A 23,399-nucleotide genomic window follows, 5' to 3' on the forward strand; every position below is an offset into this window, starting at 1 on the left:
TCTGTTGTAGCTGTCAATTTTGACTGTTTATCGTCAGCAGGCAAGCCTGACGTTTCGTATTTTTTTTTTTTTTTCTCTTCAATTGTCTCTGCTTAGACCCCCGCCCCCCACTGTCTGTTCTGCCGACCCACTGGATGATGGATCAACACTCTTGATGCGCTGGCAGCTATGAAGCAGGCAATAGAACAAGCAGGATCTCTGTTCACTGGCTGGACAGATTTCTGCTCGTTCTGCCTGTCCTCCGGGGACGACGAGAGTTTCCATCATCAACAAGCACTGCAGCGCAAAGGTGTGTATGTTTCTGTCGGTCTGGAAGTTTGGGGGTCCGACATATACTCCGCGCATAGCCCTAAGTCGTTCCCAGACCGCGCAACGAGAACTGACTGAAATTTCTCTCGCTCGCTGCAGGTGCTGAACGGGAGATGAAGATATGCCATACCCAGCAGCCCCGTCTCGTTCCCCCCATGAAGCCACTTGCCTACGATGCAGATCCCATCCCACGCCCTCTGCCCCGAGCATCCACATTGCCCGCCTGGATGGTGGTGAGCAAGAACCGTGCAAGCATGTCGCTAAAGAGGAAGTCGACCGCACCGATGCGCATCAGCGCACCGTCCGACTTTCGACGAGTGTCGAGCTTTCTGCCTGGTGCAGACGAATTCTCTCCGTTGGAGCTGAGCTTTAACGTGCCCGGCCGTCAGCTTCCAGATCTTCCTCATTTTGATGACTTCCCCTTAGAGACTGACCGTCGCTCCCCGATTGCACGGCCTCCTCGAGCCCTACCGGGTGAGAAAGGCCATCTATCTCAACCACGAGCCCAGCAAAGACCCTCGTCCTCGTTCCAGCTGCCTCGCAAGCCCGTTGGCTCTGGATCTCGTCGTTCGTCTCTGGGGGCTCATGAATACCTCAATGCTGGAGACAGACAGACCTCGTCGTCCAGCCCTTTCATCCCCCATTTCTCCAGTCACGATTCTGCCACCACAAGCATTAGCACAACTCTACCATCCCCCAATCCTCTGCCCTACACCAACACAGACCACCGAACTCCCCTTCGACGGCCCAACCACGAAGCTGCCACTGCTGCTGGTCCTGCTGCATACCGACCTCCCAGAACCCCAACCCGATCCAACTGGCAGGAGAGGCCCTTACCGTCGATACCCACCGAGGAGGACACCCCGCCATCTTCCAGGAGCACCACATCGCCAAGTTCACTGACTTCTCCCTCCGATGACCGTGATCGCACGCCACCTCGCGCCGGCCGAGTCACCCAGTGGCCGTTCCAAGCAACAAGTCCCAACAAGAGCCAGCATTCGTCCTCTCCATCCACTCCCTCCTGGCTGCAATCAGCTCTCACGAGCGAGAGCCTCAAGGGCACCTTTCGCATCCGCTCGCGCACTCTCAGCGGCTCAACCCTCGCCTCCTCCATCTCTAATTTGACGGGGGGGTTCAGCAAGCACCCGACTCCGTCTCTATCAAGCAATACTACTGTTGCTGCTGCTGCTGCTACCACCTTCACTGGAGTCGCAGGGGAAAAGGAGACAAAAGGTCCAATCCTCGGCTGTCCGTTCGCCCTCCGCCAGCCTGATGACCGCCATATCCACCCCACCATCTTTGAGAGCGAACATCACCAGCAGCAGCAGCAGCAGCATCATCAACCAGCCCGAGAACAACAGGAGTATGAGGAACTTCACGCCCAGTATTATGAGAACTACCGTCATTCTGCTGTCGGATTGGCCTTTTGAGGGGTCCTGTCTACTGTGGTCGACGGTAGACGCCGTCCTCACAACTTTTCGTTCTTCTGCAAAATGAGCATATTCGTCTGAGATGCTAGGATAACCCCAATCCCAGCTCATTCCCCTCATTTTCACCCTATCAACTTATTAACCTAGTATCAACCTCCCATCCGCACCATCCACGCACCCGGCAGTTCCTGCACAAAGTCAAATCTCCCTCCTTCCATAAACCCACTCTACTCGTTTCACGCCGCACACTATGAACTCCGAACCCAAGCTACCCACCGCCTTAATGCTCTAATACACGCCCACACACCCCTCTCTCGTTTTGTCGGATCTTTGAATGCTGCATGCTTGCGATGCGGTTGTTGAGAAAAGCCACGTATATATATATACACGTACCCGTTCGTTTCAGCCTGTATTCTGGGCTAATAATGATGTTGATACCCCCCACCCTCTTTTCACCCTTTAGTCCTCACCGCTTGCTGGAATTTACACGTCCGTGCTCTTTACGATTGCTCGCTCTTTCGGTGGGGGGCTGTGCTTGCCGGAGGGAGGGCGGTTGATTACGATTGTGGACATAGATTTGAGTACTGGTTATTGAGAATGTTCTTCCGCAGTTGCATGGTTTGGCTTGGTTCCTGAGGTTTAAAGGATAGCAAGCAGGCTTAATGACGGCCCCCACATGTGAGGCTCCTAAGGTACAGGTACTGTAGCGAAATAGTTTACGCTAGGAGGGATAATTAGAGAAGATGATTTGATTCAGCGGGATAGTGACCAGTCTTGAATCCCACAAATTCTATCGCGTAAATGTGGTTACCCCCAGACCAAGTACCATCATCTTCTAAGGGTCACTCATATTCCTCATAAAGTCTTCAGGTCCATGCAAGAGCCGCGGAGGCTGTCTCAATCAAAGTCTATACTATAAACAGACAAGAAAAAAAAATGCAACTAGAGTATACCCACCGTACCGCACACCTCACGAGGTCGACTTGAACAAATGAGGGAAACAAGTCCTCAACTCCTCGAGACTCGAAATCTGGAACTGCGACGCCGGCTCCTGCGGCGCGGGGAGTCCCGGCTCCACGAGATGGGCCACAGCCCAGCCGCGCTCGGCGGCGTGTTTGCAGTTCAAGCCGGAATCATCTACCCCAAGCGCATGCTCTGATTAGCAAGACGGCCTTCCATCACAGCACACGACTCAAGCCCCCCCCTTCTATCTCGGGGTGGAAAGCAACATACCAACAAAATAACACTCCTCCCGCCTCGACGCCCCAGCCTCTTGCTCGGCCTTCTCGTACATCTCCTGGCTGGGCTTGCACACCAGGGGCGTCTGCGAGTAATCGCAGAAGGTGACGCCCTCGAACAGATCCTCCACCTGGAGCAAACGCACCACGCGCTTGGCGTGGGTCACGTAGGCATTCGTCAGCAGCCACAGCCGCACCTTGCTGCGATCGATGTCCGCGAGCAGCCGCCGCAGCTGCGGATCGGGCTTCAGGATCTCGTCCAGCGGCAGCGCGTCGTCGACTTCGCGGTTGAACTCCAGCGGGTCGATCTTGTGGTGCCGCGTGAGGCCCTCGATCGCGAGCCCGTATTCCTTGTAGTATTTCATGTGCAGGTGGTGCGCGTCCTCGGTGGAGAGGGAGAGGTGTTTGATGAAGAAGTCGTCTAGATGTTGCGCTGACTTAGTGGGGGAGGTTTATTGGTTTCGGAGGGGCAGTGGAAGTACGCACTGATCAGTTTTTGCATCTCATCGTGAATGTTGCATCCTGTGTGCGACCGTATCGCGGGGTCCGGTTAGTCGGGGGATGTATGTCGTGTGGACTTGGTTCGTGTTGTCTACCTCGGGAGTACAACTATGATACCCAACATCGGCGGTGGTCAGTCAAATGCATAGGCAAAAGTGAACTAAAGCGGCGGAAGGAACATACGCAGTTGTCAATGTCAAAGAAGAACACTGGTCGCGGGTCCCGCGGTGACTGGGTATTGGCGGTCGTCATGGCTCGTCGGAACTGGGGATGTGGCACACGAGGAGGAGGAAACCGAGGGAATGGAGCGGCGCGAAGGGAGGTCGGGAATCGCGGGGACGAGAAGGCAGTCTGGATAGCGCGATAGGCGCCAGAAGTAAAGGATGATTGAGAACAGGCGCTTAGAATGGAATACTTCATAGCCGAAGCTGATGCGCCGTAGAGAAGATGAGTGGAAAAACCACTACAGAGACTCGTACGGAGATTATGCGAATAACTAAGTAAGTAACTTAATGGAAGATTGATGGATGACTCGTTCAATGGGAAACTCATGGCTGCAACTGCAAGCATTCATTCCGCCCGGCTTTTCCCCGGCGAGTTTAGCGCCGACTCGACAACCAAGTTTACCAACTCTCTCTCTCTCTCTCTCTCTCTCTGTGTGTGTCTCTCTCTCACTCTCACTCACTCTCTCTCTCTCCCCCCTTCACTTCAACCGATCACGGCATCTCCTGTCCTTCACCACCTCGGTGGACGCTCAACTCCCTTGTCCTCTAACCCCCTTCTATGCAGTTTGAAAAGCACACACACTAAATAAAAAGGAAAAAGGAGAAAAGAAAATCTCAAGCAAGGAAAGAAGGAAAGAGGAAGACAATAGCTGGTCCCAGTGTACTGCACTGGACAGACTGTCAACCCAGATCGCATCTTTAGAGATTGCAACCGGGACCGGTAATGCAGCAAGGTCAAGTTGCTCGCAATTAACCGGGTTTGATTCCACAACTCGCACGACCAGCTGAACTCCCGCCTCGGAGAGCCATTCCTAGAGTATGGCTACAGCTCAGCTTTCCACCTCAGGTAGTGGTGTACCTACTAGGTTACCTACAGATCAGGAGGCGCAGGAGTATGAGAAGATCCTGAAAATAAGTGACGAAATCTTTCTTGGCACTCACCCTAGATTGAAGGTTCCTCAGCAGTTTGTGCGCAAGCCTGCTTCTCGCAACCCCCCTGCCTCCTCAACTCCCTCCCAGGTAAAGCCAGGAGAACCGCAGAAGGCTTCTCCCAAGAAGTACACCCCGTCCGCCCCTTCGAATGCCAAAGCAGCCAACCCATCGAGTGGTGGTGCGGCGGCCACTTCGTCGGGTGCGCCGGGGGCTTCGCGTATCATCCCCAACCCAGCCTCGGAAATCGATCCCATTTTCCTGACTAAGTCGGATGATCTCGTTCGAGCAGAGCTGCAGCTTCAGCGCCAACGGGTGGAGCGAGCGCTCCGGGAGCAGCTGGAGCAGAAAAGGCAGGAATCTAGGCAGAAGGCCGCTCTACAGGACGCGAAGCCGGACTTTGACGTTTCTGATGTGCTCGTCAAGGCCTTTGAGATGGTCAACCCATCTCCCTCGGTCGATGGCCGTGGCAATGGAGAGCCCAGTGACTCCTTTGACGAGAACTCGTTCTATTCCAGTAGAGCTCCTGACTCGCCTCAGCAGGGTGACCCGCAGGGACCGTCTTCAGCCCCTCAGTCGACCTCTGAGGAGCCTGCTACGGAGGGCCCAGTAGAGAACTATTCAGATGAGTTGCAACGGCTTGAGGCCCTCAACCGAACTGGATTGGATCAGGATATGCAAGATACTTACCCCGTGACAGGCCATCGAGTACCCTATGATCAGAGGCAGCCGCACCATGGCGAGGTTGACTACGCATCCCGCAAGTACCCAACCCAACCCCAATCCACCGACGCGTTCGAAGAGCCGGAGTACTCGCCGCCGGCCCCGGGGGTCGCGCCTATGGAAAGGGAAGACAACCACGAGGCACATAGAGAACATCCGGCTGGAACCAAACGACGCGCGCCGGAAGGCCGCCCGGTGGAACGAGCCCGCTACGCTCGAAGGTCGATCTCGCCCGGCGACGATGTCCGCATCGTGCGGAACCACATCACCTCGCCTGCCGCTCCACAACCATCTAGGGTCTCTCCGTTGGCCATCACCAAGGTTTCCTCAGTCCCCCAGTCGCGTTCGGATTACGCCCCCGAGCGTCACACCAGCCCAGATGTTCCTGCCTATCCTTTGACTTCTAGAAAGCGTAGGAGACTGCATGAGGATCGAGACCGTTCTCGTCCATCGTACAAGGCTCTAAACACCGGGCCTGCCGCGGAAACATACATCAAGGAGGAGCCCGTCTCGCCTCCACCGTTTGCAGATGACCCACAGGCATACCGAAGCCGTCACCCTCAAGAGCGACCTGTATACATAGACATTGCCTCGCCACAGTATACACCCGTGATAGAGAGAAGAGAAGCGCCCATGAGGGAGTCGGGCTACGAGTATGAAGTTTATGACGCGCACGCAGACCCTGGCGCACAACGGACGATCTCCAGACTCAGTGTGAGACGCCCGATGCGCGACGATCAAGACCTGCGACGAGTCGCGAGCCTTCAGCACCAAGCTCGGCAACCTGAATACGCTCGGGAGTACATTGACCAAGCTAGCCCCCATACTCTGCGGGCCGGATCCTATGCTATTGTGGAACGCCCGGCACAGGAACGAATCCGGTTTTATGACGAGGTGCCTCCGCCGCCTGCACGACGCTATATCCCCGCTGCAGAATCGCCCATGTCGCCTCGACTCCGTGAGGCATACTACGAAGAGGAGGCGACGGGTCGCATGATGGCACCACCGCCGCGCCGGATCGTGGTCGACGAGCACGGCAACCAGTACTACGAGGCGGTCTCGGCCCCGCGAGTGCAAGCCATGCCTTTCCCGGCCAGCCGAGCCCCGCGAAGTGACGTATACGATGACCGTGCGGTGTCTTTGCGCCATGCGAGCTTGCGCGCAGCGTCCGTCGTGGAAGACCCCTACGGCGGTCGGAGGTACGTACCGGACATGCCCCCTCCGCCCAAGGCTTATCGACGCGTCACCGACTATGCTCGGCCGATTCCAGGCGAAGGGCGACCGTACACGGGTGCGACCACCGCGGCCGTTGTCGCCGGGCAGGACGAGCGGGATGTGTATCCTCCGCGTAGCGCCAGCGTCCAAGTGGCCGAGTACGCGCCCCGCCGACCCCAGTATTACCTCAACCCTGAAGAAGCTGAGGTGCCGCGGGAGCGGATCGTGCGGATGCCGAGCGTGCGTCCACCCGCGGCGGGCCGGTATGAGGAGCCCCGCGAGATCATCCAGCGGGTGGACAGTGTTCGCCCGGGCGGAGTGCGCGACGTGAGTGTGTATCTGGATGACGGTACCCGTCCGCCGCGGGAGTATGTGGAGCGGCCCATGTATGTTGCGACGCGGCCTGTGATGACGCGCGAGGAACCGATCCGCTACTATGAGGGGGGTGTGGCCGCGAATCCGGAGCGCGTCGTCCTGGAGGGAACCCCGCGGGGGGATGTAGTCCATCGAGCCCCTCCGCGATACTAGTATCTTTATTTTTGCGGTTGATGAATTCTTTGATGATCACGTATATGGTCCATCTGTGCAAGACCCTGTTGCGGGGCATCTCGTTGTACTTACAAAAGCAAGCAAGCAAGCAAGCAAGCAAGCCAGGACTGGACATTCATTATATTGAGCATTAATTGTTGTGGGGGACTAGCCTTCGCCTAGATTGATTTTCACACATTTTCATAGTATATAGAATAGTATATAGCATCAACTCACTCCAGCACGAGTTCGAGCGGCATTCGTTTTATCACAAATTCCCAGGGTTTTGCAGACCATGCACAAATTAGTACAATCGGTAAAGGTAGCTGTTCCCCGTTAGACCCACCATGTACCCCGTAGATACCGACTATTGTTATCCCATTGAGTGATCACTACGCCATACTCCTTTCCTCATTTTTAATAATCGGGGTGCTAGTCCATTACCAGCGTCTCTTCCTGATGAAAACGAGATCGAACAGACAACACGAGAGACTACCATGGTGGCATTTAGGCATTGAGTCTGAGGTCCGCAGACTGCTTATTGCCGTGGTGTAAGTACTGGGCTAGTCATCAATCTCACCTCTGTCTTCGCGACTGTGTTTATTGTAAGTAAAGTCTCTCAAGGTGTTGTTGGGGGTGGGAGATCGATGACGTCGTTGGTTGGTCCGAACGTTGAGATCGATCGAAGGTGCGGGTTCGGGTAAAGACCTACAGGACTGTAGTACTTTGTAGTGTGTATAAAGTGTGTAAAGTGTGTAGTAGAAGCATGAGCTGATGGTTATTTTACAGGATCTACGGAGTACTCAACGTATGGATAGAGTCCAAGGGTCCGTCATGTCTGATACCGGCCTATAATATTGAAAAGATCATTCGGGTGATGGGCCACGAATCGGGATTGCGGGAGTATTGCCCTGGGTTTCAAGATTGTGCCAGTGAGAGAAAATCAGAAACTTACCAGACAACCCAGCAGTTGTCGAGTTTCACTGGAGGAATCAGTGTGTGTGATTTGGGATGGGGTGGATTGTTCCAACTGTTGATGGAGATACCTTCTTTGTATAGTGTTGGTGTTGCTGACAGGGATTCTGTTTCAGTTCCTAGCCAGGATAGTTGGTCATCAGGTATTCAGTTGTGTTAGCAATGCGTGAGCATCAATCAGTCTTTGTACCGGTACAGCAATCAATCCCTATAACAGGGCCAGGCCAGTAGGGGAGAACAATGGAAAATGTCTGACCCTCTGACTGAGTGTCCGGCTGGATTGGCCGGGCGGAGACAACAAGTCATGATACACGGTGACGCAAGGTTGCTGGTGTTTCACTTTGCCTTTCCATCATCCTTCAATCCGGTTTGACGGGACCCGGACTGCATACCGACTACTCCGGACTAAGGTAGTAGGTAATCATTGAGTCTGGACGACAGTGGTATATTTTGGTTCTACTAGTTTTTTAAACTCTTTTGGATCGAGGTATTTGCGCCCTTCAAGCACCTTACCTAACCAACCTACCTACCTCCCCCCCCTGTGTGGTTGTCGGGTAGTAAGTAGGAAGAATGCCTCTGTTACTGGGGGAGAAACCTCTGGATCCAGACTGGCAGGTATGTAGTACTCCGTCCTCGTCATAGGCCAATGCCAATCCTGCCAGGTGAGCACAGCCGCAGCACCAGCAGCAGCAGTAGCTCGGATGGGGTGATTCGGACGCGTGGCAAACTCGACAATAACAACACGATCTTTCACACTTTACGGAGTACTCGGTACTTGTTCAGCCCCATTGGGGGCAGTAGGTGTCGACCAAAGAGAACGAATGTTGTCTTGCTCAATAGGACCTCCTCATCATCCCCCATATCTGTTGCAGTCAAGGCAATCCAGGCGAAAGAAACTTGACAGTCACGGGCCGGACTTGATGATCGTCCTCTTTCCTTGCACTTCCAAGCTTGGATCTCCAGTTCAACCGGGTCTGGGATTCTTTCGGGGAGGGGGTGCCAATGAGTAAACTTTTCCCCGGTATTCTGGCTTTGCAAGTTAGGTGTGGTGATTGTGTGTGTGTGTGTGTGTGGTGTGTGTATGTGTGTCCGATGTCTTCTTCCACCTTTACTCTCATATAATTATGGTCTGATTACTGTGTACGGAGCCATCACAGATAGAGGGTCCAGATACAGTCCCGGGTTGACCCCCCCAATACTTACTTCCGGGCATTAACACCACACGTGACTGCATCAATTGCAGCCATGGAGTCTCTTGCATCGCCCAAAAGGGACCTGGCGGGTGAACCGTGCAGAGAGGGAATTCAACGATGCTGATCATGATGAAGAACCTCTTCATCCTGAGGGAGTACTGCATAAAGTACAGACTGAATACTCCCTACTGTGTACAGTACTCAGCTCGTAGTGCTTGTCTCCTAGCGACCATGGAGAGCACCAGAGAGAATGAATCTCCTTTGGGCAGGAAATGAGTTCCTCTTTTAAAATTCGCTGGGCACAAGTCAAGTCAACTTTGGCTTTGCCCATCCTTGTCATCAACGAGGGGGAATCCCAGCCTGTTTTCTTTTTCTCTTTTGGGTCCCGGGATGGAATGTTTGGTGGGATGTCGACTGTCAGCCTCAGCTTTTATTCTTCGTGATTGAGTCAGGCTGGCAGAAACTCCTGCTACTGCTCAAGGAAGAAGGGGGTGGATGGAGGATCCCTAGTCGGACTAGTCAGGACGATGATGACTACTATTTTGGTAGTAGGCAGAACTCATTAGTCCTCAAGTTAGACACAATTAGACACCGTTAGCCTGCTTCGGGTCACGATCGTACTTTGGCCAGACAAATGCCAACATCGGGCCTAGACACTGGGCTGAGTACCCGCCATGTCCCGCCTGAGAGAGAGAGAGAGAGAGAGAGAGTGAAGAATACAAACATGGGTGGATTTGTCAATGTACTGTGTAGTTCTGCTCAAGGAGGTAAGTTAGGACATTTATAGCACACATAACTTATCACATCAATTCTGGGAGTCAAGCACGAGGGAATAATAACTCCTTGAACGATCAACATTGATTGATGATTGATTGAGTTTGGGTAACTGGGGGTTGTAACTATTTTGTTTGTAGTTCAATGCAGAATTACTCTGTGGGATGCCTGAGGAAGTCAGTTCTATTGATCTTCTATCTTCTTGTCATGCACTCATCCAAAACTCACTTCCCCCCGGGCTAACTTACTGTCAACTTGGAGGCAAGTCTGAATTCGGCCAGTGGAATTCCTCCCTCCCTCTCTTGTTCTTCTTGTTCTTTTGTGATTCATTCCTCTCCCTCCCTTTCAAACAACTGACCAAAAACTGAATCAATCAATTTACTTACAATCAATTTAGCAATTGTCCAAGCCGCCCAACACCCGTTTATTTTTTCTTATTTTATTTTATTTTATTTTTTTGGGGACGGTCTGCTTTCCTCTGATTCATTTCCCTTCAATTTCCCAATTTCTTCATTGCCTCCTCTTCATCTTATCGTCTCCATCCTTTTTACTCTTCTGCTAGTCTATTCTCGAACATTTGCTTGGTTTTCATTATCTATCCATTTTCAATTCTTTTTTGGTGTTTCTCCGCAGTCCAATCCACCCGCGCAGATCCAGTTTGGTCTTTTTCCCACCCATTCCGGATTCTCCCCCCCCCCAAAAAGGCGCCCTTTCGCCTTGACTGGACAGTCACTCACTCCCTCTCACTCTCTCTCTCTCTTTTGCTTGCTTTGCTCTCCCTCCCTCCCACTTCCACCACCACTGCATCTCCTCCCTCCTCCTCCTCCCCCTCCCTCCCTCCCAAACCCAACCCAAACCACCCACCCTACTGTCTTCCAACACCACCACCACCACCTCTTCTCTTCTTCCGCCTTTCCCTTTTCCCTCCCCTCTTCTTGTGCGCCCACCTCCCCTCTTGTTCCTTCACACCCACACCCACCCATCCACCCCCCCCCCAATCCCTGTCGAGAACCGGCAACATCTAAATTTCTTGTCTGTCCGCCTGCCTCGACTTTCTTTTCTTCCTCCCTCTCCATTTAGCTCTTCTTTTTCTTCCTCCACCCACCCTCGCTGTTCCCTTCCTGCCCCTCCTCCGGTTCGTTCGCCAATTCTCTTCCCTCCGCTGCTCGACTACAACCCCCTTCTCTCCCCTCGACTCGTTCAAGGGGCCAGAGACTCAACTCCTCCTGCCATGCACAAAATCTCCAATTTTACGGGTCAGGCCCGTCATGGCTGGGAGCGAATGACACCCACTTTCGGCATGTCTCGACCGCATACCGACATGAGCTCCCACTCCCTCCGTCGACCGCATGGCGCACCTCCGATGACTCCGCCCACTGGAATTGATCCCACCGTCAACCTCTCCTTCAACGTCCCCTTCTCATCCACCTTGGCCGGTCCCGACGCCGACGATGTCCTGCACGCGAGTCCGGGGGCCCTGCAGCGCTGGTCCTTCCCCGAGGGCACGCCTGAAGGAACCCCAGTTCACCAGCTCCCCGTCCATGCCAGCAATGTGGAGGCTTTGCGAAGGTTATGTCGTCAGATCACAGAGAGCAGTAACGGTCGGGTAGAGGCTGTCGTCACGTCTTCGGAGCCCAAGACAGTGCCATCACTACAACGACGACCCCCAGGATTGGCGACCAATGTCTGCATCACCGGCGATGGAGAAACTGTGCGCAAGATGCGGGCGAGGGTCCTGAACGAGACGCCGATTTTGTTGGTACGGCCCCCCCCACCCTCGACCTGCTGACCTTGTCTCGTCACGGCGTCTTCTGGTAGCTGGCTTGACACTAATGATCCGGGCTTATAGCGTTGTGCGACCGTGGATGTTGACGTGCACCTCATCATCGATGGATCGACCAAGAATATTCGTTCGAGCGTGTTGGAACATCTGGATACCCTGGCTGCCTACACGGGGACCGACATCTTCCTTCTCAACCCCAAGATTCGCGACAACGATAGTGCTGTGATCTCCTCGTATGGCTATGCGTCCGATAATGGGTTGGACCAGCGCTTCCGAGTGTCCATCTACGGGGATATGGAGAGCGCGGAGCATGCCAAGACCCGCGTCCTGATCATGATCGATCAAATTGTATGTGCTTGTCATGGCAAAGGATACGGTCGGAATTACTAACGATTCATAGCTCAAACGTCACGTGGATGCCATGAAGCTGGAGCTGACCATGCATACCTTGGTCTGCGGTCGCACTCGCAAGAACATTAAACTGATCGAGGCGGCAACCGGAACGGCGATCTATTTCCCTCCGCCATTTCCGCGCATTTTTGGATACACGCCCCCCGGTGCCCACCGTCGCAGCGAGGATGAGGTGTACATTACGGGTGATACTCAAGAGCAGATTGCTCGCGCCAAGCAGAAGCTGCGGGAGCTCGTCATGGGGGTCAAGATCTATGTGAAGGATGTCATTGTCAACTCGAACAAGATTGACAACATCTTGCTTGACCGCCTCGACAAAGTCCGGAAGGTGATGGAGATGAACGGATCTTATGTCCACTTCCCCCAGCTGGGCATTCAGCGGGGCGTGGTTCGCATCCAGGGCACGGAGGTTCTGCACGTCGAGCGCACGGTTCGCGAGATCATGGCTCTGGTATGTGGTGCTTCTTGGATCTGGATCTATTCGGCAGTGACTAACTGATGTCGTAGGCTGGGCAATTCTACAGCGCCTCGTGGTGGATCATCATGCCCGACCCGTCCCAGGGCGGATTCCGGGCCCCCTCCGCCACTGACGTGCGGACCATGCTGTCGGATATCTGCAGCAACTCCGGTGCTGAGGTCAGCTTCGACAACTTGACTTTCACCATCAATGGCTCCGATGACGCCGTCAAAGCGGCGATGATGGTGATCAACCAGATTCCGTTTGTTCAGCGGAGCCAGTACCAGATGCGCGTCAAGATCGAACTCGCGAACGAGCACAAGGAGTTTGTTAGCGGCAAGAAGAATGGCAAGATCAACAAGATCATGGGCCAGAGTGCGTGAAACCGACAGGTACTGCTTGCAGGGAGCACCAGGCTGACTTTGCTAGGCAACGTGCAAATCATCTTCGATGGGTTCAACGAGTACAACTTCTACATCGATGTGTGCGGGAACCAGTACGAGTCCACCAAGAACGGCCTGGATTTGGTCGAACAGGAGATGCCCGCCTCGATTTCTTTCCATGTGCCCGACCAATACCACAAACGGATCATCGGGATTGGTGGGCAGCATATCCAGCGCATCATGAAGAAGTACTCGGTCTTCGTCAAATTTTCCAACGCTATGGACCGCGGCGGCATGGGTAAAGAAGATGATGATATCAAAGTCGACAACGTCATCTGCCGGACGCCTGCACGCAACGCTCAGAGCCTTGATCTGGTAAAGCAGGAGATCATGGACATGGTCGAGAAAGTCGTAAGTCGAGCGCCTCTGACCATGTCTGCCCTCTCACTAACGCAGGACAGGATGCCGAGTATGTCTCGGAACGAGTGGTCATCAATCGATTGTACCATCGTGAACTGCTCGCTCGCATCTCCGAAATCGATGAGCTCGAGAAGAAGTGGAACTGCAAGATTGAGTTCCCTAGCACGGAGCTTGCTAGTGATGTGGTGAACATCTCCGGCCCCGAGTACCAGGTTCCCCAGGCGGTCGACGCCTTACTGGTACGGTTACTCGAACCTTCTACCCTTGTACCGCGCTAACGAGATGATAGGGAATGGTTCCTGAGAGCCATGAACTCCTCTTCCAAAGCTCTGCGGAATTGCGAGACTTCTTCAAGTCGCCCGAGTTCCGTGAGGATGTGTGTGCCAAATTGAAGGAGCAGTACGAGGTGGATACCACTGTGGACACCAGCTCGGATCTGCCGACGTCTGACAGCGCCTCGGGCTCCTCTTCTCCCACTTTCGGGCCTGAAGACCGCGTGGTCTTGGGGTACACTCGCAATAATGCCGGCGGACTGAAGGATGCGATCGACTTCTTGATCTCCCGCCTCGTGGCCCACGGACTTGACGCGACCACCGTCAAGGGCGCCATCCCCCGCCCCAAGTCTGACTCGTTTGAAGAGTCTTTGCCCTTCTTCGACTCCAAATTGTTGCAGCACGCGCCTGCCCCCCTTGTTACCGACTCTCCCACCCGACCCAACTTCTCCGATGAAACCAGCGAGCGCGGGTCGATCTTCGAGCGACTGCGCAAGCCTGGTAGTATCTCTTCCTTCTCCTCGTTCATTGGTCGCAAGAACCACTCGGGATCTCCGGGATCCTTCTTCAAGCATGCGTCCAGCAATGCGTCGAAGGCGTCCTTGGTCTCGATGGAGTCCCGAGACAGTGGCTACCGCAACCCGTGGAACGATTCCGGCGTGAACCTTGCCGAGGACGACCTGCCGGTCCTCGGAAGCTCTCACAGCCACAGCAGCAGCAATGGCTGGCCCGCGCGCTTTGACACGAAATTTCCATTCGGTACCGCGCCGGGGGACATGACACCCAAGCATGACCCGCGCGCCTCTTTTGACAGTGGTCGTCCTAGTACTTCCAATTCTACTTCTGGATACCCGGCCCCCATCGGGCCACCGCGTTAAAAACAATGTCAATTTGCAGCAGTATACCCCCAGAGACTTTTCTAGTGTTTGTTTTTATGTGTTGAACTTTTGAGATTTGTTGTCAGCGATTCTGTTTTTCGGATTCCCCTTGATACCACAGAGTGCATGCATGCCATGAAGACGCCAAGGAAAAGAAAAAGATATAAAATTAGGAAGGGGAAAGGTGCAGCATACAGGACGGGACTTTTGGTCCTGTTGGTCTTCTTCCCTTTCGGTGATATTTCTCCTCTCTCTGTCTTTAGTTTGTTGTCTTTTTTTTTTTTTTTTTTTTTTTTTTTTTTTTTTTTTTTTTTTCTCTTTTTTCCTTTTTTTTGATCTTGATCTTGTTGAGTTAAGCCAGGGTAGGGGAGATCCATAGGGGCTTGGAGTGCGATGAGAGAGATATCCGGGAACACACATACGGCTTGTTTCTTTGCCTTGAGATATTCAGATATGATACCAGTGAACGAGTGTATAGGATGGAATGGCATTGATTGTAGTTGATCTATCTGTGATGTTTGGACTGATTGTGCAGAAGGCTGTTCAGGACCGTCGGTAGGTTAGATCGCCTGACTGCCCACTCAGTTGTTCAGTAGGATTACTGTCGAGTAGTAGGTCGGTCTGTGGAACGGCAGCCGCAAGCCCACCTTTCGTCTTTTTTTAATACATATTAGATGAAAGGATGGGGGGCATGAAATAAATGAGATAATCCATGGACAGAGTATGGAAAAAGATATGATAATGGTCCCAATTGATATGATACATACATCAATCAGAGTGATACACCTTACCTAGTCGTTAGTTATGTGTTTCCACACCGCAGCACATCCATCCATCCATCTATCTGTCTGTATCCATCTGTCTGTGAAGTGAAGGGAAGTGAATGAAGTGAATGAAGTGCCATGTTTAGAATCCACACAATCCAGACCCATTCAAATACTTCACCGGATAAAACACCTTTGGCGCCCCCGCCACAAAATCCACCGAGATCACTCCCCCCGTCGCCGAGACATGTCGCTCGCAGCCCAGCATCTCCATCACCTCCGTACCAGGGTGGTACATGCGTGTGACGTTGACTTGGTAGTTGCTGCTACTGCTGCTGCTGCTGCTGATAGACTCCCCGCTAGAGTTGTTGTTGTTGGTGGTGGTGGCAGTGGCAGTGGTATCCCCCCGATTGCTAAACGCAGAAACAATCTGCATTCCCTCCGTCCCCTTGCGGGTGATATAAGTCGAGCCATCCAGGTAGAGGGTTTCACTGTGGTTGGTCGGGTAGCCCGGGTCTTGGAGGAGGGCGTGGTGGCGCAGGTGGTTGAGGGTTTTGGTGAGGGTTGCGAGGGTGGGGTTTGGGGGTTGGAGCCAGTGGGGGCTGTTGGGGGTGTTTGGGTGGGTTTCTTGAGATTGATATACTGTTGATGGGAGGTTTATGGTTAGGTTACTTATGAAGTGTAGTGTAATCAAGGAGGAGGGAAGGGTTGATATGAACGTAGGGGGGAGAGAGAGAGGGGTTTTGGGTGTAGGGCTGGCTGGGGAGGAAGACATACCCAATGGAATCCCGTCGGTCAGCAGGGTAAACGCCAAAGCGTTCTGGGCGAGCTGTTTGGCATGGTGGTTAGTATAGGTGATTCGTTGGAAACGACTGTAAAAGAGCTCACTGCAGTGTCATTCTGAATCGATGCAAATCGCGGCACATCATGGTTCTCGGCAAACGTCGCCAGATGCGTGTAATTCTCACACTTCTCAATCACCGTCTGCAGACTGTTCACCAGCCCCGGCATATCCCCCCCCGGCGCAAACGCCAGCGTGATGGGCTTGTAGACCGCGTAGTTCAGCAGCCCCGAAACCGCCTCATCGTACTGGCACATGGTCGTCGCGTCCACCGAATCCACCTCCCCCAGGGTGAACACCCCCGCCGCGCGCGTGAAGTCGCTCAGAAACGCCGGGTCCATGTGGTCCGTCGCCGCGATCCGCAGCCCATCCACCGAGTAGTTGCTCACCAGTCCTTGGATCCACGTCTGCAGCGTCGTCGACACGCGCGCGTCCTCGGTTCTGAGGTCCGGGAGCGCCACGGGTCCGTCGGCGAGCCAGCACGTCTGGCTGGTGGTGGTGGTGGTGTCGCTCATGTTGCAGTAGGGGTGATAATACCCTTCCTCGTTAAACGGGTGCAGCCGCGAGTAGTCGATGGTCGAAGCGTCCTCCTCCGCCACCGCTTGCGCCATGTTGTTGAGGGTGACCTCCACCATCAGGTACATCTCCCGTCGGTGCAGCTCGTCCGCCAGCGCCCGCAGCTCCTCCGCCGTCCCGAAGTGGGCGTTCAGCGCGTACAGGTCCTGCGGCCAGTGGCCGTGCCACGCCTCGCCCGCCGAGGTGGTCTCGGCGATGTTCTCGACCACCGGGGAGATCGAAATCGCCGTGAACCCGAGATCCTGGATGTAGTCCAGTTGGTCGATGATGCCGGCCCAGGTGCCCCCGCAGTATCTGGTGGGATCGCAGGGCGCATCTGGGCTGTTGTGGGGGCGTGCAAAGCGGTCGGTGAGGACTTGCTAGAGGGCAGGGGTTAGGGGGGAAGTGGTGGGACTTGGCCAGGGAAGGACGATGCACGTACGTAGATGGATCGCTGCGTCCAGTCGTCAATTGAAGGGGCAGCCAGCGCGAGGCTGGCGACGGTGGTCAGTAGGCCACCTGTGTAGATGAGGCGCGTCATCTTCAAGTTGCTTGCTGAGTTGGATGGAGTCTTGCAGGGGAATCGGTGGGGAACCCCGAGGTATTTAGAGCCTGCGGGGCTGGGAATTGGATGCCAGGATATGAGGCAGTGGTCAGGCGAGGAGGGAAGAAAAAGCTGGATACGTAATGCATGTTTATATACTCCTGAACCTCGCAATCTAGCCCTTGCTGTTCTGGATCCATGTAGTACTGAGGTTGCATCTGTTGAGAGGATAATTTGTGTTCATCCCTCACCTTCGGACTGAGACAGACATCCATCCAGACACACAGAAAGAAGCACCAGCTGCCAACTTGGTAGGTTTTTAGGAATGTGACAACAGCAAGGGATGGAGAGGGACAAAGCAGTTCGAGTCGGGGGATCTTCTTGTTGTTGTTGTTTGGGAGGGTCTGGAGCCCTAATGCGGAGGCGGAGGCGGAGGAGGAGTGGATTGCCTCAGGCTTCAGGCATCTGCTGCAGCCTCAGGCCCACAATCCCCCTTCTGAGCAACAATCAATCAATCAATCAACTCTCCCTCACACCAACAACAACAATCATTATCACCACCAACTTCTCCCTCCCCTTCTACCCCCTTGCCCCTCCTTTTTACTCCGTACTTCCTCTCTCACTCAGCTCATCCATGCTTGAACATGACTGAACTAATCCCCGGCCATGTGGTCACTCTCACCGACGGTCGGCAGGCCACCGTTCGGTTCGTGGGCACAACACACTTCGCGCCTGGTGACTGGGTAGGCGTTGAGCTCGACGATCCCACCGGGAAGAACGATGGCGCCGTGCAAGGCGAGAGGTACTTCGACTGCGAGCCCGGCTTTGGCATGTTTATCCGTCCAAGTGCCGTCGACGCGATCATCGAGCAACCGCCCGCTCGTCCACCTCCAAAGCCCGCCGCATCGAAAACGATCACCACCGCGCAACCCACTCCAACCCGCGGGCGAGCTCAGAGCGGCATTGCCGCTGGTCTCAAGAAACCCAATGCGCTCTCCACCGCCAACACCAAACGACACAGTGCCGGGGCCGCAAGCCCGACCTCGGCGCTGCGAGGCGCCGCTCAGCGCTTGTCAACCAAGGTATATCCCAGCCTGGGTCGGGTCGGAGAATAGAAGTAAAGCTGATGGCTGGCCCGCCCACTACTCTAGTCGCCTACGAAGTCCCCGACGAAGCAACTGTCGGGATCTGCGCTTGCTTCCAATCGCTCCTCGCTGAGCAGCACCCCGCGACCGGCTGCAACCACTCCCAAAGCTCGCCCGTCCATCAGTTCTAAACCATCTATGCCGCCTCCACCGCTCCCATCGACCGCCACCCGCGCCTCCCGCTCCTCGATTTCAGCTCCTGCTTCCAAGACGAGGAGACCGAGTTTGCACGCCACCCCATCGGCGCCTACGGGGCTGGCGAAACGCCCCGCCTTGCGACCAACAGCGCCCGGCAGACCGCCGGAAGATGTGGAGGGTGACACGAGTTCTCTGTCGGAGGCCCTTGACGCTGAAACACCGGACGTAGAGGGCGACGGAGATCAGGATGACCCGGGGCTCAGGTCTATCAGGCCTAGTCCCAGCGCCTCGCGGACGGTGAGCGGTAGCCAGAAGCAGCCGCAGCCCTCGTCGCAGCGTCTCTCGACCGCTGGAGCTGTATCGCGGGAGCTCGATGAATTGAAAACCAAGCTGCGAGTGATGGAGAAGAAACGGGCCGACGATCGCGAAAAGCTCAAGACCCTGGAGCAATTGCAGTCGGACCGCGACAAGTTTGAGGGGATCATCCAGAAGCTGCAAGCCAAGTACCAGCCCCAACAGCTCGAGATTGGCGAGCTCCGCAAGAAGCTGAAAGAGTCGGAAGCCCGTTTGGAGGAAGTCGAGCGTCTTCAAGCCGAACATGACTCGATCTTGGAAATGGCTACTCTGGACCGCGAGATGGCCGAAGAGACGTCCGAGATGTTTAAGCATGAATGTGAAACGCTGCGGCTCAGGGTTGAGGAGCTGTCATTGGAGGTTGAGGTGCTCCGAGAAGAAAACGAGGAGCTTGGACAGGCCATGACCCCGGAGGAGAAGTCGAGCCACGGATGGTTGCAGATGGAAAAGACGAATGAGCGTCTGCGCGAGGCGCTCATCCGTCTCCGTGACATGACCCAGCAGCAGGAAGCCGAGCTGAGAGACCAAGTCAAGGAGCTCCAGCAAGATCTGGAGGACTACACTGCGATCAAGTCCCAGTATGAGTCGACGAAGGAGAAACTACTGGTGTCCGAGAACAACGTGGAGGACCTCAAGCAGCAGCTCGAGACCGCTCTTGGCGCGGAGGAGATGATCGAAGAGCTCGCGGACAAGAACTTGCGCTACCAGGAAGAGATCAACGAACTCAAGGCTGCCATTGAAGACCTGGAGGCGCTGAAGGAGATCAACGATGAACTCGAGTACAACCACATTGAAACCGAGAAACAGCTCCAGGAGGAGATCGACTACAGGGAGAGTCTATACAATGAACAAAACCGTAAGCTCACACAGCAGGACGAAGTCATTGAAGATCTCGAATACACTCTGGTTCGGTTCCGAGAGCTAGTCTCGACTCTGCAAGGCGACTTGGAGGACATGCGGGCATCACAGCAAATCTCCGAAGCGGAGGCTACCGATCTCACGACGCGTTCGCGTGCCATGATGGATCTCAACCTGAAGCTGCAGGCATCAGTCTCCAAGGCGCAGACCAAGACAATTGACATCGAACTCGGTCGCATGGAGGCGGAGGAAGCCACGCACCACCTGTCTATCCTCAAATTATATCTGCCAGAGTACTTTGACAGCGAGCGTAATGCGATCCTTGCGCTTCTCCGGTTCAAGCGTGTCAACTTCAAAGCCTCGCTGATGAACAACACCATCCGCGAAAAGGTGGCGGAGCAAGCGTCGGTGTCCCCCGCCCTCGAGGAGGTGTTTGTGGCCAGCGACGTCATGGAAAAGCTGCAGTGGATCGCGGCTATCTGTGATCGGTTCGTCAACTATATCACTACTTGCTCCGCGGAAAGCTTCGGCACCATCACGGGTGCCCTCTTCGAGCTTGAGCCTGTGGAACGTACGCTGAATTTCTGGATTGAAGGATTGAAGAAGAATGAGATCAACCTGAAGAAATGTGCAGTCGAGTTACAGCGATCAATTGCCCTCCTGGCGCATCTTGCCGAGACACTGCTGCCGACGACTCTGGAGACATTTGCGGACGAACTTTGCATGCGCTCGATGCTGGCTCAATCCTACATCGACCACAGCGCTTCGACCATCGCACGACTGAGGACCCTACTGCAGTCCAAGGTTGCGGTCCCAGCGGGAGGCGATGAAGAGAGCGCATTCCTCTACAACAAAATGGAAGGGATCGTGACACAAGCCCGTGGCCTGAAAGTCGCTATGGGCAAGATCTACCGCTCCCTGGACGAGCTCCGATCCAGATCTCTGGCGCTTTCACCCGACGTGGCTGGTCCATTCAAACAGGCCGAGGAAGCAGCCAAGGATCTCTCTTCTCTCACTCGACAGCTCGGAGAGACGATCGTGTTGCTCATCATCGACGAAAGCCGCACTGAGTCCCTGAGTCTGGAAGAAGCACTCAAGACCATGTCGCAGATCTCCACACTCTACGCGCAACCTTCAGAAACAGGCAGCGAAAGCAGCGATGCGACCTCTCTCATCTCCAACCGACTGCGCAGTCTAGGCGGGTCCCTCGAGGAACTTGACTCGATCACATCCGACCTCTCGATCACCTCCGAATTTGAGAAGCGACCATCCCCTTGGACCATCCGCGCCGAGGAGCTCAAGTCCAACAAACAAACCTCCCCCGATGCGGACGAAGAGATCCGGCGGCTGAAGAACGAAATCCACGAAGCCTCCACGGCACTCGGCGTCAAGGACAAGACTATTGAGGAGCAAGCCATCAAAGTCGAATTGGTCGAGTCCCGGATGCGCGAAGCCAGGGAGAAGGCTTCCATGGTCAAAGACCTCGAGGCCAAGATTGAAGAGCTTCAGTCGGCCCACTCGAACCTAGAGTCCACTGTGCATCAGCAGCGCGCCGGCATTGAGGCGCTCGAGGCGGAACGCGACGAGCTCAAAACCCGCCTCGACAAGGTCAAGCGCATCTCCGGAACGACCGGCGCCACGACGACCGCCGAAGGCGGCGTGGTCATCGACGCCGGGCTCTCGCTCGCCACGATGCGCGAGAACGAGGCCCTCCGCGCCGAGGTCGAGAGCCTCCAAGCCGCCGTGCGCTACTTCCGCGAGGAGCACCGCCGCGCCAACATCCTCGACCCGTACTCCATCCAGCGCTCCGCCGATCTGCACTCCTGGCTGGACGTGCCCCTCACCCAGAGCCACGTCTCCTCCCCGCGCCGCGAGAAGATCCAACACACCGCCTCCGAAAGCCGCGACGTCTTCACCCACCTGCTCAAGCTCACCCAGGACTCGCAGATCTGCGATCTCAAATCCACCGCGCCCCCAACAGCCGCCAAAGACAGCCCCGCCTCCGATCCCTCCACCACCACGACCGCACGGGTCACCTGGCGCCCGAGCAAGACCAAGCTCCGCTACCACGTCCTCCAGCAGCGCGAGAACTTCGAGGAGTGGGCCGACTGGCGCGACGAGATCATCAGCCACGAGCGTGAGCAGGACCGCGTGGCCACCGCCAAGAAAGAACGTCTCGCGCGCAGACACCGCGCCGCCGCGGCCGCCAAGAGCTCCGTCTACGGCGCCGCAGCTGGGTTCTCCCAGGGTCTGGGTCATGGCATGATGGGCCGTGCTTGGCAGATCCTAGGCATGGAGCACGATGGGGCGGCCGGTAGGAAAGCTGCAGCAGCAGCAGCTGCTGCTGGTGGTGGTGGTGGCGGCGGTATCGGCGGCGCAGAGAGAGGTGCAACCATCGTAGGTGGACTGGACCTGGGTGTTGGTACTTCTTTCTAGATGGTGTTGTCATTTTCGCACTGGATCAATCAGCCTTCTTTCTCTCTGTCTTGTCGACAGGTATCATCATCCATTCCACCTATTGAGAAAGAACACTGTCTGTCTGGCAGGACAGTCTGGCCATCGAAATTGTCACACCTGACTGACCACCTTAAAGGGAACCTTCGGTTTCCTACCTCTTTTCTACCAAAGCGTGGCGGGGGACATGATCTCACAATCTCCATTTCAGCCCAGCGGACAACCAAAACAACCCACTGAGCATCGGGTCCAGCGCTGGACTGTTGGATTTCCTCCTCCTGTTACGTGTGCTTCAACTGCCTTGTCTTGCAGGTCAAGTACAGAGAGTGAGAAGTTTGCATGGACATAAAGCAGGGGCTGAAAAAGAATCTGAAAGAGAGAGCGCGGCTACTACCGGCCAGAAGACCTACTTATTCGATCTCCTCTCTCTCTCTCACTCATATCTCCATCCTTCCAAGTCACCATACATGGCCCAAGCCTACCTGAAAACACAACCAGCCAAGATCACCCATCGCTATATGTCTATATGTCCCATACCATGGTATTACCAGCCAAAGGGAAAGGACGGACAAAAATCTCTACGTGAATAGCCACACAAAGTCCAACAACAGCAGCAGCAGCAGCACCACCACCACCACCACCACCCCACCACAAAAATGTACATCGCGAATATACAGTACATACATACGATAATGAACATCAATTTGAACATAACCATGAATGCACCTATGTGTAATCTATGCATGTACACAGAGAAACAAAATCCCATGTACTACTCACAAAACACATGCGTGTACTGTACGTACCTAGCTAGACATACACTCCGGGGCAAACCAAATGACCTAGTCCCCATCATTTGCCTGAATACTCCAAGAAACATACCTACCTGCATTATACCCCAGAACCCGAACTCCAGACGCATGAAATTTGGCTTCAATATGTACTCAATTATTGCCAGACGACCAAAAACCAGAACGAACGATAAGATCCCCCAAACTGAACTCATCTAATATGGATAGAAGATGTCTGGTACGATAAATAAGAGGGATTACAAGAGCAGAAATAACAACGAGAAAGAAGAAGCTTTGTCCGCTCAAAATGA

General features: G+C 54.7%; 6 protein-coding genes across 6 annotated transcripts; 4 read left to right on the forward strand and 2 right to left on the reverse strand.

Moving 5' to 3' along the window:
- Window positions 1–26: 26 nt before the first annotated feature.
- Window positions 27–1,910, forward strand: BP01DRAFT_73956 (uncharacterized protein). The gene is made up of 2 exons (XM_025580062.1): window positions 27–289; window positions 409–1,910. Exons 1-2 carry the CDS (start codon window positions 169–171, stop codon window positions 1,737–1,739), a joined length of 1,452 nt encoding a protein of 483 aa, XP_025435206.1. The 5' UTR covers window positions 27–168; the 3' UTR covers window positions 1,740–1,910.
- Window positions 1,911–2,505: 595 nt separating this feature from the next.
- BP01DRAFT_388297 (putative pyrimidine 5'-nucleotidase) lies at window positions 2,506–3,987 on the reverse strand. Its single transcript, XM_025577813.1, has 5 exons — window positions 3,662–3,987; window positions 3,574–3,586; window positions 3,464–3,499; window positions 2,973–3,398; window positions 2,506–2,876 (listed from the first exon to the last, which is right to left on the reverse strand). Exons 1-5 carry the CDS (start codon window positions 3,896–3,898, stop codon window positions 2,710–2,712), a joined length of 879 nt encoding a protein of 292 aa, XP_025435207.1. The 5' UTR covers window positions 3,899–3,987; the 3' UTR covers window positions 2,506–2,709.
- A 143-nt stretch (window positions 3,988–4,130) lies between these two features.
- On the forward strand, window positions 4,131–7,309 carry BP01DRAFT_352754 (uncharacterized protein). Its single transcript, XM_025574009.1, has one exon. The coding sequence runs from the start codon at window positions 4,522–4,524 to the stop codon at window positions 7,096–7,098; it is 2,577 nt and encodes an 858-aa protein (XP_025435208.1). The 5' UTR covers window positions 4,131–4,521; the 3' UTR covers window positions 7,099–7,309.
- A 3,741-nt stretch (window positions 7,310–11,050) lies between these two features.
- On the forward strand, window positions 11,051–14,978 carry BP01DRAFT_388299 (KH domain protein). The gene is made up of 7 exons (XM_025577814.1): window positions 11,051–11,799; window positions 11,890–12,171; window positions 12,224–12,685; window positions 12,742–13,066; window positions 13,121–13,485; window positions 13,536–13,733; window positions 13,784–14,978. The coding sequence occupies exons 1-7, from the start codon at window positions 11,272–11,274 to the stop codon at window positions 14,642–14,644; spliced, it is 3,021 nt and encodes a 1,006-aa protein (XP_025435209.1). The 5' UTR covers window positions 11,051–11,271; the 3' UTR covers window positions 14,645–14,978.
- Window positions 14,979–15,393: 415 nt separating this feature from the next.
- Window positions 15,394–17,709, reverse strand: BP01DRAFT_332105 (alpha-amylase). Its single transcript, XM_025573070.1, has 4 exons — window positions 17,247–17,709; window positions 16,297–17,184; window positions 16,186–16,237; window positions 15,394–16,050 (listed from the first exon to the last, which is right to left on the reverse strand). Exons 1-4 carry the CDS (start codon window positions 17,343–17,345, stop codon window positions 15,551–15,553), a joined length of 1,539 nt encoding a protein of 512 aa, XP_025435210.1. The 5' UTR covers window positions 17,346–17,709; the 3' UTR covers window positions 15,394–15,550.
- Window positions 17,710–17,992: 283 nt separating this feature from the next.
- On the forward strand, window positions 17,993–22,365 carry BP01DRAFT_370758 (putative dynactin; the record flags this gene model as incomplete). Its single annotated transcript, XM_025576626.1, has 3 exons — window positions 17,993–18,430; window positions 18,704–22,157; window positions 22,340–22,365. 3 exons carry the CDS (start codon window positions 17,993–17,995, stop codon window positions 22,363–22,365), a joined length of 3,918 nt encoding a protein of 1,305 aa, XP_025435211.1.
- Window positions 22,366–23,399: the final 1,034 nt, after the last annotated feature.

Source organism: Aspergillus saccharolyticus (genome assembly GCF_003184585.1).
Source record: "Aspergillus saccharolyticus JOP 1030-1 unplaced genomic scaffold BP01scaffold_2, whole genome shotgun sequence".
In the NCBI taxonomy this organism is placed as follows: Eukaryota; Fungi; Ascomycota; class Eurotiomycetes; order Eurotiales; family Aspergillaceae; genus Aspergillus; species Aspergillus saccharolyticus.

Excerpts from the sequence above, each read along its gene's own strand:
- BP01DRAFT_73956 (XM_025580062.1), top strand. The coding sequence starts at position 169 with ATGAAGCAGGCAATAGAACAAGCAGGATCTCTGTTCACTGGCTGGACA. Across the intron at positions 290-408 it reads ACAAGCACTGCAGCGCAAAG|GTGCTGAACGGGAGATGAAG; the intron begins GTGTGTATGTTT and ends CGCTCGCTGCAG.
- BP01DRAFT_388297 (XM_025577813.1), bottom strand. The coding sequence starts at position 3,898 with ATGAAGTATTCCATTCTAAGCGCCTGTTCTCAATCATCCTTTACTTCT. Across the intron at positions 3,399-3,463 it reads TGAGATGCAAAAACTGATCA|ACGACTTCTTCATCAAACAC; the intron begins GTGCGTACTTCC and ends CGCAACATCTAG. Across the intron at positions 2,877-2,972 it reads GGAGGAGTGTTATTTTGTTG|ATGATTCCGGCTTGAACTGC; the intron begins GTATGTTGCTTT and ends CGCTTGGGGTAG.
- BP01DRAFT_352754 (XM_025574009.1), top strand. The coding sequence starts at position 4,522 with ATGGCTACAGCTCAGCTTTCCACCTCAGGTAGTGGTGTACCTACTAGG.
- BP01DRAFT_388299 (XM_025577814.1), top strand. The coding sequence starts at position 11,272 with ATGCACAAAATCTCCAATTTTACGGGTCAGGCCCGTCATGGCTGGGAG. Across the intron at positions 12,172-12,223 it reads TGATCATGATCGATCAAATT|CTCAAACGTCACGTGGATGC; the intron begins GTATGTGCTTGT and ends AACGATTCATAG. Across the intron at positions 13,486-13,535 it reads TGGACATGGTCGAGAAAGTC|GATGCCGAGTATGTCTCGGA; the intron begins GTAAGTCGAGCG and ends AACGCAGGACAG.
- BP01DRAFT_332105 (XM_025573070.1), bottom strand. The coding sequence starts at position 17,345 with ATGACGCGCCTCATCTACACAGGTGGCCTACTGACCACCGTCGCCAGC. Across the intron at positions 17,185-17,246 it reads GGACGCAGCGATCCATCTAC|CAAGTCCTCACCGACCGCTT; the intron begins GTACGTGCATCG and ends CCTGCCCTCTAG. Across the intron at positions 16,238-16,296 it reads CGATTCAGAATGACACTGCA|CTCGCCCAGAACGCTTTGGC; the intron begins GTGAGCTCTTTT and ends CATGCCAAACAG.